The 21,284-nt window shown below is 48.2% G+C and overlaps 1 protein-coding gene across 5 annotated transcripts in view; it reads left to right on the forward strand.

Annotated features, from left to right (window-relative positions):
• The window catches only part of MAST4 (microtubule associated serine/threonine kinase family member 4), a 740,331-nt gene that overhangs the window by 281,709 nt on the left and 437,338 nt on the right, over window positions 1-21,284 (forward strand). The window contains exon 1 of one of the 5 annotated variants that reach the window (XM_075541116.1): window positions 11,124-11,222. The exons of the other annotated variants lie outside the window; for them this stretch is intronic. Coding sequence (XP_075397231.1) covers window positions 11,184-11,222 — 39 coding nt within the window. The 5' untranslated portion in view covers window positions 11,124-11,183. Of the gene's footprint in view, window positions 1-11,123; window positions 11,223-21,284 lie in introns of those variants that run through there. 5 annotated transcript variants of the gene reach the window in all.

The raw sequence follows: 21,284 nt of genomic DNA on the forward strand, positions 1-21,284 counted from the left end.
AACTAGCACTGTCTTCACGGGCCGTGCTTCGTGGGGTGTCTTCATCAGCATCTGTCCTTGGTCTGACTTTCATGTCACACTTCTCTCCATCCCTCTACACGCGGGGGCGTATGTGCACATGCCTTTGGGGTGTGTGTGTGTGTGTGTGTGTGTGTGTGTGTGTGTGTGTTCATGAAGTTAGAGAGACATGGGACCAGCAGCGTGTTGTAAAGCAGCCGTGGCCTGTGACTGACTCTGGTGTTGGTGGCGGGTGAGCTGTGGAAGTGTGTCGGGAAAGGGAAGCATTTGGAAGATGGCTGCTGTCTGGGCTGCAGGACCGGGGTCTGAGGAGCCTGCCTTGCAGCCAGCTCTGCCGGTTAACTGTTTTCATGACCTTGGACTCTTCCGTTCACCTCCGCGCCTCACTTTCCTCTTGGGAAAATTGGACCAGTCTCTTGCTTTGCTACTTCCCAACAGCCTGATGAGGATTAATGAGATCTTATCAGGAGCACATGTTGTGTTGCTCTGGAGTCCCTGGAGGGAGCTGGAAGGCAGAGTGACTATCCAGGCGGCGTGGGGCCCACAGTGCGGCCGAGCTCCGTGGGGCTCTGGGCAGCAGTCCCCAATCTGTTCCCTTTTGAGCGGGATGACATTATGGGAGAGAACGCCAGCGCGCACACAGGATGCTGCAAACCAAACAGAATGCAGGCAACCCCCCAACTTGTTTCAGTCATCTTGCTTGGAAAAAAAGCTGGTGACGGAACATTTCACTCGGTGATTTTGGTGCTCCGTTTGTTTGCGGAGGGGTGGGGGGTGGGGGGGGAAGATGGGGCTTTCGTGTAAGGAGTTGCACTCTCAGGCGCCCACAGGAGCGGCTCTGCCCCGTCCAGTAGGCTTGCTCTGAATTGGCATGGGCTCCGTGACAGGGCGTGGGTTTTGGGGGGCTTGGGGCTGCAGGAGTGGGCCTGAGGAGGAAAGGACCAGGCCAAGGCGTAAAGCTCAGAGCTCAGCATGAAGTCCCCCCAGCGTCTCCAGTAGACTCAAGCTTAAGGGACGGTCTTAGACTGGGGGTTCAGAGCGTCAGCTTGCAAAGGCTACTTTGGTCTCTGTTGTCAGGTGGATGTCAGCGATCCTAAGAAAGACCGTTTGATTAATTCATGTACGAATCACAAGCTAATTTCCTTTGCAGGCTGTCTCTGGTCTCGGGCTGATCGATTGGGTTTTCCATTCCAAGGTGACTGGTTTTGTTTTTCTGTTTAAGAGATTTTCCAGGCCCCTCTCTAGCCCCATGGTAATTTTTCTTGATCAGGTTAGCTAGAGAACCAGTCCCTTTCACTAGAACTGAGCTTCACCTCCCTGTAAGGGGTGGCGGGGATTCATAGGTGTAGGCGACAACAGGCTGATCTGAAACCCATCATGGTGATGCGGAGAATGAGGCAGCATTCCGTGGTAGTCCAGAGTCGTCGGCCATAGCAGCAAGAGCACAACAGCCTGAGTATACTCCTGTTTGTGGGTCCATAGCTAGCCTTGGAATAGAGGACCGAGTTAAAAAACATTTCTTAATAATATGGTTCTTGAATTTTTGGAGTCCTGCTGATGTAGTGGGCTAAGCATTGGGCTGTTCGCCACAACGTCATGGCCTCAAACCCACCAGCCACTCTAGAGAAGGAAAAGGAGGCTAACTGTCTGCTCCAAGAAAGGTTTACAGCCTTAGAAACCCTAGGGCGGGCGTCCAGAAACTGCGGCCCGCGGGCCACATGCAGCCCGCCGAGGACATCTATCCGGCCCGCCGGGGTTTTTTTGCCCCATTTTGTTTTTTACTTCAAAATAAGATATGTACATTGTTCTTAGGAATTTGTTCATAGTTTCTTTTTTAACTATAGTCCGGCCCTCCACCGGGTCTGAGGGACAGTGAACTGGCCCCTGTTTAACAAGTTTGAGGACCCCTGCCCTAGGGAGAATTCCACACTGTCTTGTCAGGCTGTGGCGAGTCGGAATTGACTCGATGGCAGTGAGTTTCTTTTTCGCTTCTTGCATCTTTATCTTCCAGGCATATCTAGTCACTTTCGGGAGTACTTCAGGAATAGCTCTTTCAGAAGCTTATAAAGTGCGAAGTTGATGCTAGTAATATTTTCACCATGCTCATTCTGAAGTATGTGGATTGACAGCCTGTAGCAGCAATGCCGCGTGCATCACACCGCTCATCTGCGCTTGTCTTAATCTATATATTGATGGGAAATACCATTTTGCTAAATATTCATTTATGGGGCCAGTGTGCGCTGTGTGCCGTCTGGAGACGAAGGGATATGATTGATAAAAGAATGCTAGCGCTATTTCCAATTGCCAGAGCTTCATAAATGCTGTCGCATGAAGAAAAAAGTTAAGTTGTATTATCCAGTTTTATTACAAATGCTAGGTTTTGTTGGATCCTTTGGTAGCCTAGTAGAGACTCCCCCCCACCCCCCGACCCTTGTGATGGATGTTGGGGCATTTATGAGGATAGACTGCATATTTCATATGTATATGAGGGTGTCATTGTTAAAATGTTCAAAAGAAAATTATGTCTGTGATTTATATTTTATTATTTCTTCCTGGGATGTAATTTTTTCAGTACCATGATTCCTGTCATATTGTCAGTAGTGATTTGATGGCTAATATGCCAGAAATAATTAGATCAAGAAGGTGATGCAAGCGCAGGGACAACATAGCTTTCTTGCGGAAAAACCCTCCGTGAAGCCAGGCATGATGTGTGGTCAACATCGCCGACTGTGCAGGCTTGAAAGCCCGGGACTGCGGGCAGGATGGGAAACGGAGCTAAGCTAAGGTGGTATGGAATGCAGTGTGCTTTGCAGACTGTTTGTGCCTGACCCCGCCTGCCATTGTCGCTAACTGAACCGTGTTTTAGAAAATTCGCCTCTTTGGATCCATTCAGGCCATGGCGGATTGTGGGGAGGGGTGAGAGCCTCTTTTCCTATGAAGGGGGAAATGTCCCTGCCTCCGGGAAGGCAAGGGGGCCTTTGCTTCAGTCTCTCCCTGGCTGGCAGGGTTTCAATTCCCCTCCCCTCCCTCTGGGGAGGAAGAGGCCCTGTTGACTTCTGTGTCTTTCCCCTGGCTAATCCTCCAGGTGAGAACTTTATTTGACACATTCCAATGCTTCCCTGAAGAAAACAGGAAAGGGGAATTGGTGGCTTCAGAGCTTGTTCCTGGAGGTCCCATCTCCTGGTGTGTTGAATGGCATGGAGCCTATTTCCAGGTGTTCTTTTACTTTGGAACTTTGGTGACAATGGCTCACAGGTGAGTTACTTTCATTACTCACTCACTCGCTCGCTCACTCACTCTCTCACTCACTCACTCACTCACTCACTCACTCACTCACTCTGCCATCAATTCGATTCCACCTCACAGTGACCCCATAGGACAGACTAGACCTGCCCCTGTGATTTACAGTGGCCGTAACTCTTGATGGGGGTAGAGAGTCTCATCTTGGTCCTGAGGAGTGGCTGGTGGTTTCGAACTGCTGACCTTGAGGTTAGCAGCACAATGTGTTTTCCACTACACCACGAAGGCTCCTTTACTTCAGCAAACAGGAAACATGTATGGTGCGAGCCTGTGAGAACAATAGGCAGTACTAGTCTGATGAGCTATGGTGTTCTATTAGACAGTACTAAGTATCAGGCAGTAGCATCCTTGCCGATGGGGGCCGCCCATGCTCAGAGTCAGTGTCAAGGCAGGGGCTCTGAGTCTTTCCACACAGTACCCATGCTTCAGTGCGGCCAGTTTCAGGACTCTGCCCTCTGACTTAGGAGCGTGGGGATCAGGAGGGGCTGATGGGGAACTCCGCTCCATCGTCATCTTCTGGGCATCTTCCTGGGCAGGACAAAAGGTGCCTGGGAGCCAGGCTGGTAACTGAGTGGCTGTGGGAAGCAGAGGCACTGGGAAATGATAGCAACTGCCTGGAAGGAGGAAGGAGAGTTTGCAGCCGGTTATGGGGCCACCTGGGAAAGCCAAGGGTTTGGGCTGCTCTTACCTTGAGGACACTGGGACCCATTTCCTACTTTCTGATCAGGCCTTTGCCTACTTCCTTCTTCAGCTTCTGGTTCATCATCTCGCAATAGAATTGTCATTTCACAGAGGAGAAATTGGAGTGCCCGGGAGTTACCTGCTGTGCCAGTTCCCCAGGTGTCTTATTGGAAAAGCCGGATGAGTTTTTTTCCTGTATGTGCCCAGGAATCCTGCCTCGTGGTCCATGCGGGGAAGTGTTCAGGCTGGGGTTTCCCCGTCCTCTCTCCTCCCAGGACTACTGGGAACCAGCTGAGCAGCCAGGCTGGCTCAAGGCCATCCAGGGTCAAAGTGGCAGCAGGCAGGCCCTGTGTCATGTCACCCGAAAGGAAACGTGAGATAAGGAGAGGACAGCAGTGATAAGCTCCAGAAGGGTTCAGACGATCAGGCTAAACGATGAAGTGCTGCCCACAGCCCCCCAGCTCAGTGGGTATGACTGCTGAAAGGGTGTCTTTGATGGTTGTGGGGTTCACAGGATTGTAGTGAACATCTTAGCTCACCACGTGGTTTGTGGTTTAGTGTCGTTTCCATAGCCAAGGTTTCAGTTACCCACGGCCAACCCAAGTCTGGAACTCTTACACTGGGGGCTCTTCTGAGTGGCTTGACGTAATCTCACCTATCACCCCCTGCTGCGGGCCTTTTTCTCCTCCACTGGCGTGAGCCCGGGAACCACAGTCCCAAGATGAGTACTCTGGGTGCTTATCAGATATATGCCTAGGGGAAAACATTGTGCATACATGCTCTCAGAATTTCAACCCCAGTGCCATCGAGTCAATGCTGACTCATAACAATGTGGGACAAGGCAGAGCTGCCCTTGTGGGTGTCCGAGACTGTAACTCTTTACACGATGGACAGCCTCATTGTTCTCCCGTGGAGTGGCTGGTGGTTTTGAAGTGCTGACCTTGTGGTTAGCAGCCCAACTCAGATTCTCTGTGGTTCCCAGCATTATTCACTGGGAGTCTTGGAACCTGCTCTCGGTGGGTTCGGGACAGCTGTATGTGTCCCATTTAGAGCAGAGTGGAGCCCTGGAGGCTCAGAGACCTGCAGGAGAGACTCGAGGCCACCCCTCTACGTGCCCAGCGTGCTTCCTCCTGAGGGCCCGGATGACTCCCTTCGGAAGCAGCTGAAAGCCCGCTCCTTTGCTCCTTTGGAGGTGCATGGTCACATGGAATCTGGATTCCCGATGCCCTGCCTCTGAGACCTTAGAATCAGATGGTGTTCACATGCTGTTTCACTTTGAAATCCTAGGCTACCTCCTTTTTTCATCTCTAAGGAGCCCTGGTGGTACTGTTGGGGAAGCAAGGTCACCAGTTCAAACCCACTAGCCACTCCTTGTGAGAAAGTAGGCCACGCAATCCGGTAAAGAGGTGTAGCCTTGAAAACCCTATGTGTGGGGTCATTGTGCATCTGAACCGACTTGATGACAGTAAGACCCGTTTTTGCGTTTCTTTTTCTTAAGGGATTGTATGAACCCAGACTCCGGGGTCGGGCTGGCAGTGTTGGCCTCCCGGCTCTGCCTTTCTTTGGTGGCGTAGTCATAGGAAGTTATTACCTTCTCTGGGTCTTGGTTTCCTCCTGTGCAGAGCAGAGATGACTATAGTACCTGCTTTGTAGGGCAATTGTAAGGCTTAAATGAGATGCTTCCTGTCAAGTATGCAGAACAGTGATTGGCTTATGTATGTGATCCGTAAATGTTGGCCAGCTGTGATATTTAACCCCTAGTGAGAAAAACAGGGCTTTCTAGTCTCATAAAAAGTCAGTCTTAGAAAATCACAGTTCTACCCTGTCCTGTAGGGTCGCTGTGAGTCTGCATCAACTCGGTGTGCTGAACTTCCTTTTGTTTTGGGTGGCATAATGGGTTACTCTGCTAAATTGATCACAAGTCACCAAGTCGAATCCACCAGCCGCTCCTTGGAAGAAAGATGAGGCTCTCTGCCCCTGCAAAGATTTTCAGCCTCAGGAACACAAAGGGCCAGTTCTACTCTGTCCAGTGAGGTTTGTTTGTTTTGCATGATTGATATTAAAAGTCAGGCAGGAAAGAAAATAGAGTGTAACAAGAGAAAATTTAAATGTGGAAATATAAGCACTGAAAAGTATATTTGAAAAATCTCAGCTTCACACTAGTTCCCGGGGTTCAAGGTTCTCTTTACCGTTTATACTGACACGAAAGCAGCAACAGTGTTACCATCATCATGGATACTTGTATGTATTCTCATGAGCAGGTTGTGTCTCCTTTGCAGCTTTTTGACCTTTGTGTTACTCCCTGTCTATCCCCCCTCACCTGCCAATTACATAGTCATTGCCCACCAAGATCAGAAAAGTGATGAATGACCGAACGAAGGGCTTGTCTCGGTGACTATATGCACTAACTGTGCCTGAGCATACATGAGACATGGGGTCCTCAGCCCGGTGCCTGAAAACAGCTGATGTGACAGTAAATGGCACATCGACTACAGGTTGTGGGGCTGGTGTTAGCGATCCATTTCCAGCATGAGAGGCGGACCTGACTGAGAGGCAGAGGTACCATGGAGACATAAGGATGCAGTTGTGCAGCGCCTCAGCCTTTCCAAGCTCTGGCATGGGTCGGTGGTCGAGGGAGAAGGGACCCTTCAGTTGCCCTCACACTTCAGCTCCTGTGGCTGCTGGATGGGCAGGTAAGAGCTGAAGGCTGAGAGCTGCTGGACCGGGGTGGGGTTAAGCCCAGCCGGCTGGTCTACCAGGCAAAGGTGGGCCAGGGGACTCCCTACTTCTGGTTTGTTTTGTTTTAAACTGTGCGATATTGCTCACAGTCTATCCCCATTGCACTTTTAGTTACTGATGAGTGAGTAACATCATAAGACAAACTTACTTTTGGGTTAACAACATAGAACTAGTGAAGAGAGGTAGTAACTTGTTTCTAAATTTGTTAAGAAATGGGTGGCAAGCCTGTATTTCCTTCTGCCAAGAGACATTTTCATGGACAGCACTTGCGAGCATTTCTTCTATGATCGAACCTTTTATGGGAACCCTGGTGGGGTCTTGGTGATGAGTTGGGCTGCCATCGATACTCATGGTTGGCAGTTTGAAACCACCAGCAGCTCTCAGGGGGGAAGACTGGACTTTATCTCTAATAATTGCAGTCTGGGAAACCCACAGCGGGTCCCGATGAATCGACATTGACTCTAAGGCAGTGAGTGAGTGAAGCGATCGTGTGAGATTGTGTGCACCTGACTTCCCTCCTCCAGATCTATGCCCTACTCTCACCCCCAAATTTTCTTAGTTAGGACTTAGAAATTAAAATGTTTTTTTTTCTGTGAGCCATTATTGTAATAATTATTATTAAAATTCAAATTTGACTCAAATGAGAGCTGCATGGATTTTGAGTGTGCCATGCAAGAATTATGCGTACTGTAGAAGAGGCATGTTGTATCTGTACAAATAATTAAAAATATCAAACCACCGCCACGAAGCCCCTGGCTTTAAATTACAATTAATGACAAAGCCGACTAGATTGTATTATTTGAATACACATGTAAACGCAATGTGTATGGAGGTTGGTACTTAGCAAATTAACTCACAATATTGTGAATAGATTCGGTATAGGTATAAAATTGCAGGAGAAAGATGAGTTTATTAATGGAAATTAAGCTAGATGCTAATTATTACCTGTGAATAGTGTCATCATTGGAAGTCTTTATTGCATTTTGACACATGGCTTCTCTTGATGAGAAAATATAGAGCAAAGGGTATATGTAGCAATTTTCCTTTTACTATTCCCTCTGCGGAGCCATTATTACTTGATGTTAGTTTTCTGCGGCCTTTCATTTTTTTGGTCCCAAATGTTTTCGCCTCTGGCTGATTTTATTTCTTAGGAATGTATGTGTATCACTTCTCAAAGTGATACATTTGGACAGGTAATCGATACTTTCTCATACTGGATTTGATGCTACGATCGCCTTCATCCTCATCTCAGACTTAGTTAAGGGGTGACTACCAGCCTAGATTTTTATCTCAAAATATCCTTTTGTTAAGAAACATACTTCCCATTCCCAGTCTGAATCCTTTTATCACCATCCTCCCCGCCCCCACGGGCCCCAAACAGCTCTACACCTGCAGAGGACCTGAGACCAGGGAGTTTACTAATCTGGGAGACACAGCACTTGACTTTGTGACAGGCTACCCTCAAAATACCTTCTGATAATGCTTCCAACTAGCCGCCTGGATTGGTCACAGAAAGGATACTTAGCTGGCCTTTCTCCTCCCCTCTATTGTCTTCACTGCAAGAGGACCTGCTCTCTCCCTGGGGAGACCTTGGGGACCCTTTCTAAGAGAAGCAGCGCAATCAAGACCTGTGTCCTCAACCAGCTGCCTGCAAGTCGATTTCCACTCATGGGGACCCTGGGTGTGTCAGAGTAAAGCCAGCTTCCCTACGATGTGCAGCTCTGTATTTGGGGGGAGTAGATTTCCAGGCTTTTCTTTCAAGTGCTTTTGGATGGACCAGGTTAGCAACCAAGGGCTCTGCTTACCCAACACCCCAGGGACTCTCCGCAGGCCTCAGAGCCATGGTGGAGAACAAGGATACCCTACTTGGCTTTGGTTTTAAGGAGCTGCTCCTCCGTGAGTGAATTTAAAATCAAGTAGCCCTTTCTCGAGCCTTGGAGGGAAAGTGACTTTAGGACTGCCCGTGAGGAAATGTATCCTGACCTGAGGCCAAGGTTCAGTCCAAGACAACACTTCACGTTCCCAGAACGTGTTCTTCTAGAACTCAGGTTCTCTGGGGAGCCTCTGGGCAGTCTGATGGTTAATGCACTCGGCTGTCCATTTCCAGGGGGGTAGTCCACTCAAGGGCAGCCAAAAGAACAGCCCGGCGATGGATGCGCTTCCCAGAACTCAGCCACTGACAGGCTGCTGGAGCATTGTTCTGTCCTGATCACTGGGTCACTCTGGGTGTGCTGGAGTCAACAGTGAAAGCCACTGGCTCCCATCAGAGCGTGGCCTGAGGGGGTTATTGGTGTCCACTATTAGTCTAGTGCGTGGCCAGTTGTGCCACCCGGGACTCTGACTGAGTGGGGGCAACCCTGGCCATTCTTGCCATTTTTACTGAAGAGTGAGGTGTGTCCTTCCAGGAACAGATGACAGCCCAGGTGGCCCTGGGTGAGGCGGGGTTCTTAGCAGTGCTGCTGCAGGAGGGCAGAGACAGTTAGAAAGCTGATTTCGCTCCCTCCCACCTCCTCCACTCCCCCAGCCCTAGCCCTTCGGTTCATATGTAATCTTTTTGAAACCTAGTTTTTCAAGATCTGGAGCTGGCATTTGTTAGTGCATTTGGTTCTGCTTGCTGACCAGTTTGGGGCATCGCTTTCCTTTTAAAGATGACCTTACCCCACTTAGGAGTGTGAGCTAAGAATTCTCTGGACCCGGTGGCATAGTGGTTACGTGGTGGGCTGCGACCTGCAAGGTCAGCAGTTTGAAACTACCAGCTGCTCCTTGGGGGAGAGATAGGGGTTTCCACTCCCTTAAATAGTCTCAGAATCTCCCAGCAGCAGTGCTTCCCTGTCCTTTAGTGTGGCTAGGAGTCAATATTGACTTTGATAGCATTTGATAGTTCGGGTTCTTTTTTTCCCTTGGTATCCAGTGACTACTTCAAGACAGAAACAACAACAACAAACCCCCTGTCACTCTTCTCTGCTGATGCCAGGGTGGCATTTCTTGACCAGGCCTGGAGGTGCATGCAAAAGACCATTTGGGAGCTTGGAACACAATCCATTTTCCTCAGGGGTTAGGTTTGTAAATCCCTGAGCTATTTTTAATGACACAATCTAATCAATTGATAGGCAGCCTAATAGTGTGTTGACAGCTAGCCAGAGACAGAAAACTGGCCAAACAATGGGTAGATGTTATAAGTGAAGGTTCTCACCCCACCCCCACAATTAGAAATCATTAAGTAAGATCCAGGCAGGGGTCCGTCCTGCTTCGGAATCTGATGTCTGCCTGCCTGCTACCTGCCTTTCTTGGAAGAGCCGCGCTTGGCTTGGTGCAGCATGACGGAGGAGCCACACACTGCAGGTCCTGTGTGGCTTTCCCTCAGGACAAAGTTAGCCTCTCCATTTCAGTGTGCATTTAAATGTCTGTAGACTAGAAACCAAGGGGGAATAATCCGTTAGAAATTGGTAGTATCTTATATTGTCACTCAGTGCCACGCCAGTAATGAAAACTTAATATTCATCTCTTGGTTGCTTTGAATTGAAATAAGATGAGGGTGAGCGAAGTAAACAAGCTGAAACAGACTGTGAAATTGCACATGATGGGAATCTTTTTTTCGTCGGCGTCTCCCTCTCTTTTTGGCTGCTTATGGACTGTAAGTAGGTTATTATTTCAACTAATGTTGGCTCGTAGATGTTCTCTCTCCCTTTCTCAAACCGGGCTGGTAAACCACGGAAGTAAGTTATTGTCAGGAGGGCAATTTAAATCTCAAATGCTTCTCTCTGGGTTGGGGATCTGCTAGCCAGGTGTTTATGCAAATGAATTGGCCTTCCAGCTGGGAGGTGTAGCTAGCTGTTCCCAGGGTTAAGGGTGGCTGCCTTAGCCTTCTCTTCCTGTTCGCCGAGCTGGCGGTTCTGCTCCCTTTCCTTGTCTTTGGTGCCATCCAAAGGGCGAGGGGCAGGCTTGGTGGTCCTGCTCCACCGGCCAGCTGTGCCCTGGTTCTTCCCGGTCTCTCTCAGTGGCTGCCGCTTCCAGAGGTGTCTCTCACCTGATTGACTTAGCCACTCTGACCTTCTACTTCCTTCAGATCCACTGAAGCAAGCCATTCGGAGCCTGCATTTTGTAGAGGGGGTGGGGTGGGGTGGAGGTGTGTGGAAGGGGGCGGGGAGGGTGGGCAACAAGAAACCCACACCCGGGTCCAAGGACTGCGCTGTGATAGCTTCCAGCCGATGAAGGCATTAGGAGGCTGGCTCCCACTTGCTGCTCGCTCCCTGCAAACTGCCAGCATCCCCAGCTCCGAAGTTGCTGGAGTGAATAACTAAGCGGGACCAGCTGACTCCGGGCTCCAATCAGCGCGCGCGTGATGTAAGTGTTTAGCAGCTGCCGGGCTCGGGGTGCGCGCCCCAGCCGGGCCAGTACGGCATGGGTAGGCTGTGGTGAGCGGCTCACGGAAAGCGGGGGGTAAGATGGATGAGTCCAGCATTCTGAGAAGAAGAGGGCTCCAGGTAGGCGATCGTTCCCTTCTTGAAACGTAGCCTGCTCAGGGGGCAGCCTCTGAGGATTTCAAAGTTGCCCCTGGTCCTCCTGCCTGGCCGGCCCAGGGGTCCCGGCGCCCAGTTTTCAGTTAGGGGGCTGGCAAAGGTGACCAGTACCAGGTACCCAGGGCGCCCCTGGAGGAGTTGCTCTTTGGTGGGAGACAATGGCTAGGACTTGGACTTGGGGAGTCTGGTGGGCGCTTAGTTCTTTTTCTGGCCGGTTATTCAAGAATAGTTAAACCATGGAAGTCAGTGACAGCTGATGAGCCGAGTGGGCGTGCGTCCAGGAGTCTGCAAGTCGGGTGACTGTGGCAACTCCATTCAGTGCGACCGCCCAGGACGGCGTTTGGTGTCAGGATGGAGCTCTGCTGGCTGCCCGGCAGCATCTTTCTGTCCTCGGGGCAGATGTGTGCAGATGCGGAGCGTTCTCCCCGCCACGAAAAGGAAAGTTTCTGTTGGCGGCTCCATCTAAGTTCCCTGCCATTGGTTTGCTTGGAGAAGAGGAAAGATCATGTAGCTCACTAGCTGCCTGGCTTTTGGTGCCCAAGTAGCACTAAGTAAATTACTCCGGGTCTCGTGCACACATGTATTCCAAGTTAAAAACTTGGCAAATCAGAACTTGAAAAAGAAAGGGTTGGGGGAGGCGGGGACAACAAGAACAGCCCAAAAGCATCTGCCTGGCAGTTTGTAAGTTTAAGGGAGCCAGAAACATCAGTATGTTCAACATGAGTGTGTTTTCCTCATCAAGAACTCTCCTACCCCCCCACCTCCCCCACCCCCAGTGTCTAGTGGGTATTTGTCTTTGTGAAGAAGATCGAATCATTAGCCAACTCATAGTCATTATTTTTTTTAATGAAAAAACCTTGTGTAAGGGCCCTGGGAGAATGGTCTCTGATCCTCAGTCTGTCAAGGTGGTCTGCCGCCTGCTTTTTCTGTTGTAAGTGTCCATTGCTAATTATACCCACCTCGCGGGCCCCCTTTCCTGGGAAAGGCCAGGGCGAGCTCATTTGCCAGTAAACCAAAAAGGGGGTCAATAAAAGGGGTTCAGTGTCATCCATTGTTCAAGCCTAAGTAAACCCACGGCCCCCTGGGCGGTGTTCGATGTGGTCATTGTGTTTGAATGTACAGCGAGGTTAGTCACTGCTGCGAGTTTCCTTTCCTTTGTCTGCACCACGTCTATAAAGTCCGGGTAATGCACAGCTGCTCTGTGCGTCCACGTCCTCTCTGGGGTCACTGGGCAAATATGGAAACGCTCTTGGTTAAAAAGGCGATATAAAACTCCAGGACACTCCGCCCAGTTCATACGGCTGGCAACTGGCCAGCAGGGCTGCAGAGAGCTTTCTCAATCACCGAATCCACTTTTAATTGTGCTGATAAGTGTTTTCTTGCTTGTTTTTAAAGAAGAAAGTCCCTCTTGTGGGTTGATACCCTTTTCTATGAACACATGTGTACAGTCCCAACTTGAGAAGAGATGGTTGGACCGTCGGGGGCTTACTGTGAGGGGATGGATTTCATGGCTCTTTTAATTTTAGAAAGAAAGGAATGGTCACTGTGGCTGCTTAACGATAACATTGCTATTTTCCAGCCAAAAGATTTCCCACAAAACAAAGGACGTATGACTTGCTAATACAGTACTCAGAGTGCTGGGTCTTTATTGTACTTAACGTATTCTTCCACACCTGCTAGATAATGGATAGAGAATGTCTGCTTTCTATTCTGAGTGAGATAAAAGTCTCCATGCTGTGAGAAATAGCAGTCGGAAAGTGCTTAAAGTTCCGTTACCCGTAGCTACAAAGTTACTTGGGCTTTAAAAAGCCTATTTTAAAAAAAAAAAAAACTCCATTATGTCTAACGTTTAGAGGAGAGGAGGGGGAAAAAGGCATCACGTGTACAGAGTAGCTGTGTTACTCCAGTATACTTCTATTGTAAGAAATTGAACATTTACAAACACCCAAGTTCAGTATTTATGTGTGTGGCCAGAGGCGTCACTGTTCAGTGCGTGAGAACACCACCACCTAGTGAGCTTCAGAATTGAGTTAATGCAGAGATAGACCCTGTGGAGAGCATTAGGAGGCACCCCTGCCCACGGGGCACACCTGTCTTCCAGAGGCTCGTGTGGAACCCACGGGTTTGAAGTGTCGGCTGTTGACCTTGTGTTGCCAGGTAATCCTGAGCATGCCGCATGCTCTCTGTTCCTGCCTATTTTTCTGGCAAAACAAGCCAGCAAGCAAACAAACAAACCCTATAGCATATGATTTTTGAGTCCATTGAATCAGGAAATAGATATAATTGAGTTTTGTCAAAGTCGAAGGCCACACAAGAAACACTAAGTGAGTTATATTTACTCAGTAATGTTTTTAACTTAGTAATTTATATGTGGCAAAGGCAGGGATGGTTTCTCTTCTTTATAATATTCCATACCCATCCTGACTAAATAGAGTATTTTTACTCTTTGAATTTACTTTTAAACTACAGCAATTGGCAGTGAAGATAGTGAACAGAATTGATTTACAAGGATCCTTATGATAGGTGACTGTGCAAGACTAATATTAAAAGAGAGTTTTCTCCCACTGAATAGATACATCAAACTGTTTCTTCAAATCATTTTAAACCTGGAGTCAAATATCTATTGTCCATCAACAGGCTTAATTCTAAAAAAAAAAAGATTTAATTTGATAATAATTTTATGTGTGTTTAGTATGAAATGAGTCTGCTTTTAATAACCTCATGCCTCTCCCTCTTAAAACATACATATACTCATGGTGCTTTTAGTTGTTTTTGCAACATTTCAGACTTTGAAGAGTTCTTTTTCATCAGAACATAAACTGTCTCACGGTGGCTACCTCGTACACTGGCAACACAACTGAATTGTTCATCTGAAGGGACTGCGCTTTTCCATCTTTCCTGTGGACTGTATTAATATTTCCGGTACTACAGATAGCACTTCAATCACTGCCTTTGAAATGAGAATGAGAGAAAGCAGCCCCATTGGTTTCTACTGGGAAAATGTGGAGAACTTTCTAGATTGCATCTCCAAACATGGAGAATTCTGACGGATGGATGGGCTTGGGCAGACCTTGGACTTGGGGCAATTTGAATTTCTAGACAGCTCTAATTTGTCAAAGGATAACTGGTTCCTTTCGGGCTTAATATCCCTTCCTACATGGATCATATTTTTTAACTGTCAGGGAAATTAATTGTTTCGGTGACTTCTGTTATATGCTTCCCATTTATTTGTTTTAATGACAATGTCCCTAACCCTAATATGATAGATTCCAAGGCTGGAGGAAAAAGAACAACAGGTATCATTAGTGCCAGAAGGAGTCACTCTGAGCAGAAGGCCTGTCCTGAGAGAGCTCCCAGAATCCTCTCTTCCCTGCCTCATGTGCGTGGCTGTGCCAGGCATCCACATCTCCTGCAGCTGCTTCTCCTTCTTCTTGAAATAATACCATCTCAGTCCACTTGCAGAGGGTTTTGTGTACCTGGCAATTGAGGAAATCTTTTTCCTAACTTAGCCCCTCATTTGACGCAGTTGCAAACACAAGCCAAACAAGACAAACGAGCACTCAGTTGCAGCAAGTGGACCTGTGCTTGTCCCCCATGGATGTCAGAGTTGAACTGTGCTAAGTCCTTGCCCTTTGACCTTGGAAATGTGGGCTGTGGTCTGGTTCGCTTCTCTCTCCCCTATCCTCGACATCATTTTATTTATAACAGGAAGCAGCAACAAACGAATTTTCTTCCTCTGGCAAACAATGTGAGGTTTCAACTGGCCTCCCTCCGCAATTCAGTGCTGTGCCCTTCTGTGCTGACCAGGCAGCGCCTCCGTCTTTTTCTCGGAGCTGGAATGCAGGTCCTTCAGCTCCTAGTGTCTCCGAGTGTCTTCTGGGTCAACAGAAAGGGGATTATGACGTAGGTACACTTTACCCACAGATGATAGCAGCAGCGTTATGTGGGAGTCTCTCTCTTCCCGAGTCCCTGAAGGCTGAGTCGCTATAAAAAAGAAGTCACGCTAGATGATTGTAACAGAAACACTTAGGGTGACATTGCTTGCTCTTTGGGATGAGAGTCTTCTGTTCTCCAAAAGTTATACAACAGCATAGAGATGATAGGATCGAAAGAATCGAAGTGGTATTTGGACTGTCTGTTCGTGTTGTTTCGTATCCATTAGAGAAGGTAGATTTCTGGGTCGGAGCTTTGCCTGTAGACATTGGCACTGTCACGCCACGTCTCCTGACGGACAGAGTAGAAGGGGCCACATCCCTAACAGTTCGCGCCTCGTTAAATTTCTAACACGTGTTCTCTGGAAATTTTTTTGGGAAAACTTTGTTAACAGAGCAAAATAAACTAATTTGAATGCTAAGCTTTTCCTTCGCGTGCCCTCATCCTCTGGTGTAGTTGTTAATAAAGCAGAAAATTAACATCTGTTCATTTCCGTCCATGAAATAATTCTCCCAAGTCCCCACCTATGGTTTCTCCATCTCTTGCTTGTTGTCACCATGCCTCTGATTCCACCGCCCAAATCGGAGAACTGTCTAGACCTGCTTTCTTTCACACCCGGGTTACCCACAGGTCTGTTGCTACCCTGTGTCCAGGCCTTCTGCCTCTGGTGGACATCCTGCTGGCCGGCTTAAATGCCCATATCACTCTCTCTATTACCAAACAGGGGCTAGAGTGGAAAGGCAGCTTATAGCTCAGAGGGCCCAGTATAACCCCAGTCTACCTTCCTCACATCATCTTCAACTCTCCGCCTTCTATAGCCGTGTCCTGCCACCGCCACACCCAGCATGCTGTGGGATTTCCAGCCGTCAGGCAGGCTCATCACCCAGATTCTGCCTTCTCATTAGCTACCCGTGGGTGTTCTAATTATTTCTGAAGCCTTCTCATAGTTCCAGCATTATTGATCTGACTTATTTGCCCACCTCATCCCATACGGCACAAAGCACTATTTTAAAAACTCTTTTGAGAATCTTACCCTGAAACGGCAAGCCTACTTTAGAGAGTGGTGGGAGATCAGCTAGATGATCAGAGGGTGAATATGTGTCCCTGACATGGACGCGGTGGCTGTAACCAGGGCTCAAACACAGCAACCACGTGAGGATGGTTGATTATTTGTTTTAATGGCAGTGTCCCTCACCCGAATGGGAAAACGAACAACAGGTGTCATTGGGGCCAGCAGAAGGCTCTGCGGAGGGTGCAGGACCAGGTGCTGTTTCCTCCTATGTACAGAGGGGAACCGACTGGGCGGCTCTGTCACCCCCACGGCCACCCCCATCACAGACAGTGCTGTGACTTCAGAACACGGGTGAGAGTCCGCCAGGAGCAACGTGGATAGAAAGGAAACCATCTAAGAGGCGTTTTAAGGATTGAGCCAAGGCCATTGTGGCTGACATGTGGTGGCAGTCCTATGCATGTCAGAGGACCGCTGTCTCCCAGTCCTTGAGTTTTTGGAAGCAGGTCACCAGGTCATTCTGAGTGGGGCACCTTTGGGTAGACTCATTCACCAACCTTCCTGGTAGCAGCTCAGCGCCTTGCTCTACTCCTTCAAAGCTCACGGGGACAAAACTTTCTTTGTGTTCTCTGACTGCGCTGCACACCACCTCCTCAGTGCATCTTACTCCTTTCCCATCCGAGTTGCCGGAGTTTCCCCAAGGACCACTTAAGATCGTGAACGATGGTATCTGGCAGAATCCAGTCCAGTACCATGTGTTGTTGTCATGGTTGTCCAAGTACCTTGGTGACCCACCCTTGGGAAGAAAACACTACCTGGCTCTGAGCCACCCCTCACCGTCACCTCTATGTTGAGTTCATGGTTGCAACCACGGGGACAATCCAGTTCCTAGAGGGTCACCCTCATGTTATTTAGCTGACAAAGCAAAATGGCCTTCTCCAGGACTCTCCCCTCTCGATGACATGTCTACAGTGACACGGCCAAGCCTTGCCATCTCCGTGTCTAGCAGCACTCTGGCCGTACTTCTCCCACAACAGCATTGCTACTGCCTCTGGCCGTGCCAGGTATACCCAGTGCCCTTCAGGAGCACCTCATTGAAAGGATCACTTTGTCTGTGGTCGTCCTTGTTCATGGGGTAGCTCTCACGTGCTTGAGGGGGTGGGGGGGATTGAAAGTCCCGTCACTTCGATCAGCCGCATCTTAGCCCTCAGAGGGACACCGCTGCTCGTGAACACATCCAAAGAGGTCTTTGGGAGCAGATCAGCCCGATGAAGCACATCCTTCAGATTTCTGGTCACCGGTGTTGGCGGCAGATGCAGGTCAAATGCAATCCACGGCAACGTCACACTGTTCTTTGTTCGTCACGAGGTTGCTTCTGGGTCGACTTAGTTTCTCTTTGTTGCGAGGGTGTCCTTCCCGCCGAAGGCCGTAGTCTTTCATTTGCGTTCCTCCCCCTTTACCTTCCTAACCAAAGCCCCAGCCAAACTCACCACCAGAGTCCTTTTTGACTCATAACCGCCCTGTAGGACAGGATGCCCCTGTGGGTTTCCAAGTCTGTAACTCTTCACAGGAGTAGAAAGCCATGACTGTCTCCCTCACAGCGGCCCGTGGTTTTGAACTGCTGACCTCACAGTTAACAGCCCAATTTGTAAGCACTATGCCATCAGGGCCCCTACTCCTATCTAAGCACATGGTTTTTCTCTGAATCCGTGAGGCGGGAAAACCCTACACTTCAGCCCCTGCAAGCAATCTCACTTTGGATCTGCTCTGCTCACCAACTCTGCCCCGAGAGGAGAGGTGAGTTGTGAGAGGAACAATCCACGGAGCATCCTACCATCCACCCCAGCGGTTCCCTGAGGCCCGCCCAGCTGTGGGCGCTCGCCCACCGGACCAGCTCTGTCTGACTCCTCTAGAATTCCTTTTCAGAATCCCAGCTCCACCGCAGGCCCTGGCTCTTTGAGAGGGCTGCTAAAAAAGTGGCCATAAGAGAACATGATGGGGCTTGTTGTCAGGTCCCATCTATTGTGTTTGCATGGTCTCGTGTCTTCAGCCCACATGATACATTCGCCTAGCATTCGTTCAGTGCTAAAAATGTTTCTCTGGCCCGACGTGAACCCTTTCACTTCTTTTAATCAGCTAGCGAGGGCTGTGTGACTTCGCCTATGTCTTTCCATTTTTGCCCGACCCGCTCAGAACGGACTCAGGTTCTCCTGTGGCAGTTCCTAGCTACTTAGCTGCCCGTCTCTGATTTCAAGACTTGTGAGTTTTCATGTACAATGTCTTTTTAAACAGAAAAAGAAAAGAAAGCTTAACTTATCCTAAAAGAGCCCCTAAGTAGAAGGGACCTAGTTAGAACTTCAATAATGTTGAATTAGAAACAGGGAAATTAGTTAAAAGGATGACAGAAGGAGACAAAAGGAGCCTAAAAGGCTAGCTAATCAATAAACCCAATAAACTATAAAAATGGAGAATTACATGAACTTACCAAGATCAATGTGCACACAGTCACCAATCATCTGATGTTTGGCACCAGAGTTAATGAAATCAAAGAAGGCGTGTGCATTTACTTGAAACTTCCATTTCACATAAATCCTGAGTGCAAACCAGAGCTTTCTGCATATGTCTGGGGAAGCACGGATTTTTCTTTGGCAGAAAACAAAGGTTTGGAGATTGGAATATAACGAACACATGCTAGAGGATAAAGGTATTATTAAAATTATATTTTTGTCAGTTATTTAAAGTCAAGGGAGAAAAGGACAGTTATTAAACTACCTACTGAATGCGGGAGCGTAGACCGGTGAGTGTATCTAGTTCTTTAAAAAGGCGGACCCGAGCCAGGTACATGCCCACACGTGCATGATGAGAGAGAGAGAGAGGGAGAGAGAGAGAGAGAGAGCGTTGGTTTGTCTGGTAAGGTGGAAGGAACAATGAATGCACAAACGCCGGAGTGTGACTCAAAGCCATGGCTGCCCCTTGCTCGCTGTGAGAAGTTGGCCAGGCCCCGCCATTCCTCACCAATAGAACACTAACACTTATTTGCAGGCTTGCAGAGGATGACTGAAAATGAGCTACGGAAAGCCTAGAAGCGCTCTGCCAGAGCTCACATTTATTGAGACCCTAGTTTCTTTTCATGTACCATCGCCATCTGCAGGGCCAGGGGAGAAAACAACGCATCTTGCTGGGGGGGTTAAAAGATTTTTTTTTCTTTTTCTCATTGACAGTAAGCATGGGTTACTTTTCTAATTAGTCAAAAGGTAGGTTTGGGGGTAGGGGCTTGAGATATGTGTGTGTGTATGTGTGTATGTATGTATGTATCTCTCTCGATATATATACATAAATATAAATATATATATATATTTATCGAGAGAGAGAGTTTCATGTTTTATTTCTAAATAATTTTATTAGGGGCTCATTAACTCTTATCACAATTCATATATACATCAGTTGTGTCAAGCACATTTGTACATTTGTTGCCCTCATCATTCTCAAAACATTTGCTTTCTACTTGAGCCCTTAGTATCAGCTCCTCATTTTCCCCTCCCTTCCCACTACCACCTCCCTCATGAACTCTTGATAATTTATAAATTATTATTATTTTATCATGTCTACCCTGTCCGACGTCTCCCTTCACCCACTTTTCTGTTGTCTGTCCCCCAGGGAGGAGGTTATATGTAGATCTTTATAATCAGTTCCCCCTTTCTACCCCAACCTTCTCTCCACCCTCCGATATTGCCACTCTCACCACTGGTCCTGAGGGATCTTTTGTCCTGGATTCCCATGTTTCCAGTTCCTATCTGTAAGAGTGTACACCCTCTGGTCTAGCTGGATTTGTAAGTTAGAATTAGGATCATGATGGGGGGAGTGGGGGGAAGTATTTAAGAACTAGAGGAAAGTTGTATGTTTCATCCTTGTTGCACTGCACCCTGACTGGCTTGTCTCCTCCTTGAGACCCTTCTGTAAGGGGTGGTCCTATTACCCACAGATGGGCTTTGGGTCCCCAATCTGTACTCCCCCTCACTTACAATGATGCCTGATACCTGATCCTTTGGACACCTCGTGATCACACAGGCTGGTGTGCTTCTTCCATGTGGGTTTTGTTGCTTCTGAACTAGATGGCCACTTGTTTCCATTCAAACCTTTAAGACCCCAGATGCTATATCTTTGCATAGCCGGACACCATCAGCTTTCTTTACCACATTTGTTTATGCACCCATTTGTCTTCAGCGATCGCATCAGGAAGGTGGGCACACAATGATATGATTTTTTGTTCTTTGATGCCTGATACCTGATTCCTTTGGCACCTCGTGGTCACACAGGCTGGTGTGCTTCTTCCATGTGGGCTTTGTTGCTTCTGAGCTAAGTTCTTAAAGATTGTCTTTCACTTTACATGGCGTTTTGGAGTGAGAAAGGGAAGACAAAGCTTATGTGATAGGTGTCTCCAGACTGCAGGGCAGCAATCCTGCTGAGGCTGCCCTCAGAGCGGATTATGAACCACACGACCTGGTATGCAGTGCAGACAAATAAATCAGCCTCGCTAGAGTAAGGGCACCTGCACTGATACTTTGCTGGACTGTCCAGATCATTTTAGTGTGCAGCCCAGGCTTAGACCTAATGCCCTTAAAGGGATTGAGTGCCCTCATAACCTCAGCATCATGAAGTGCACAGCTTCTAAATCACCAAATGTAAAGTTGGACAGCAACTTTTGAGAAGTAGGATTGAATTTGGCCTTTTTCCCCTGTGAGACCTGCAATGTTTTTCCCCTGAAGAGGGGCAGGTTTCTTTGTGTTCGTTGAGTTTCCAAGTAATGACAAAGGATAATTAATGTGGGAATTCAAACCATTACCCAACTGCCTCATTGGTGGTTGGGGAGTGTGTTAATCCGGGTAGACTAGAGAAACAAGTTCATAGAGATTCATGTGTATAAGAAAGAGCTTTTTATACAAGAGCAGTTGAGTATTGGGAAAATATCCCAGCCCAGTCCAGATCAAGTCCATATGTCCAATGTTAGCTCATATGTCTGATACCAACTACAAAGTCTTTTTCAGACTCACAAAACACATGCAATGACGCTGAATGCAGGAAGA

This window comes from Tenrec ecaudatus, chromosome 2 (genome assembly GCF_050624435.1).
Source record: "Tenrec ecaudatus isolate mTenEca1 chromosome 2, mTenEca1.hap1, whole genome shotgun sequence".
Taxonomy (NCBI): Eukaryota; Metazoa; Chordata; class Mammalia; order Afrosoricida; family Tenrecidae; genus Tenrec; species Tenrec ecaudatus.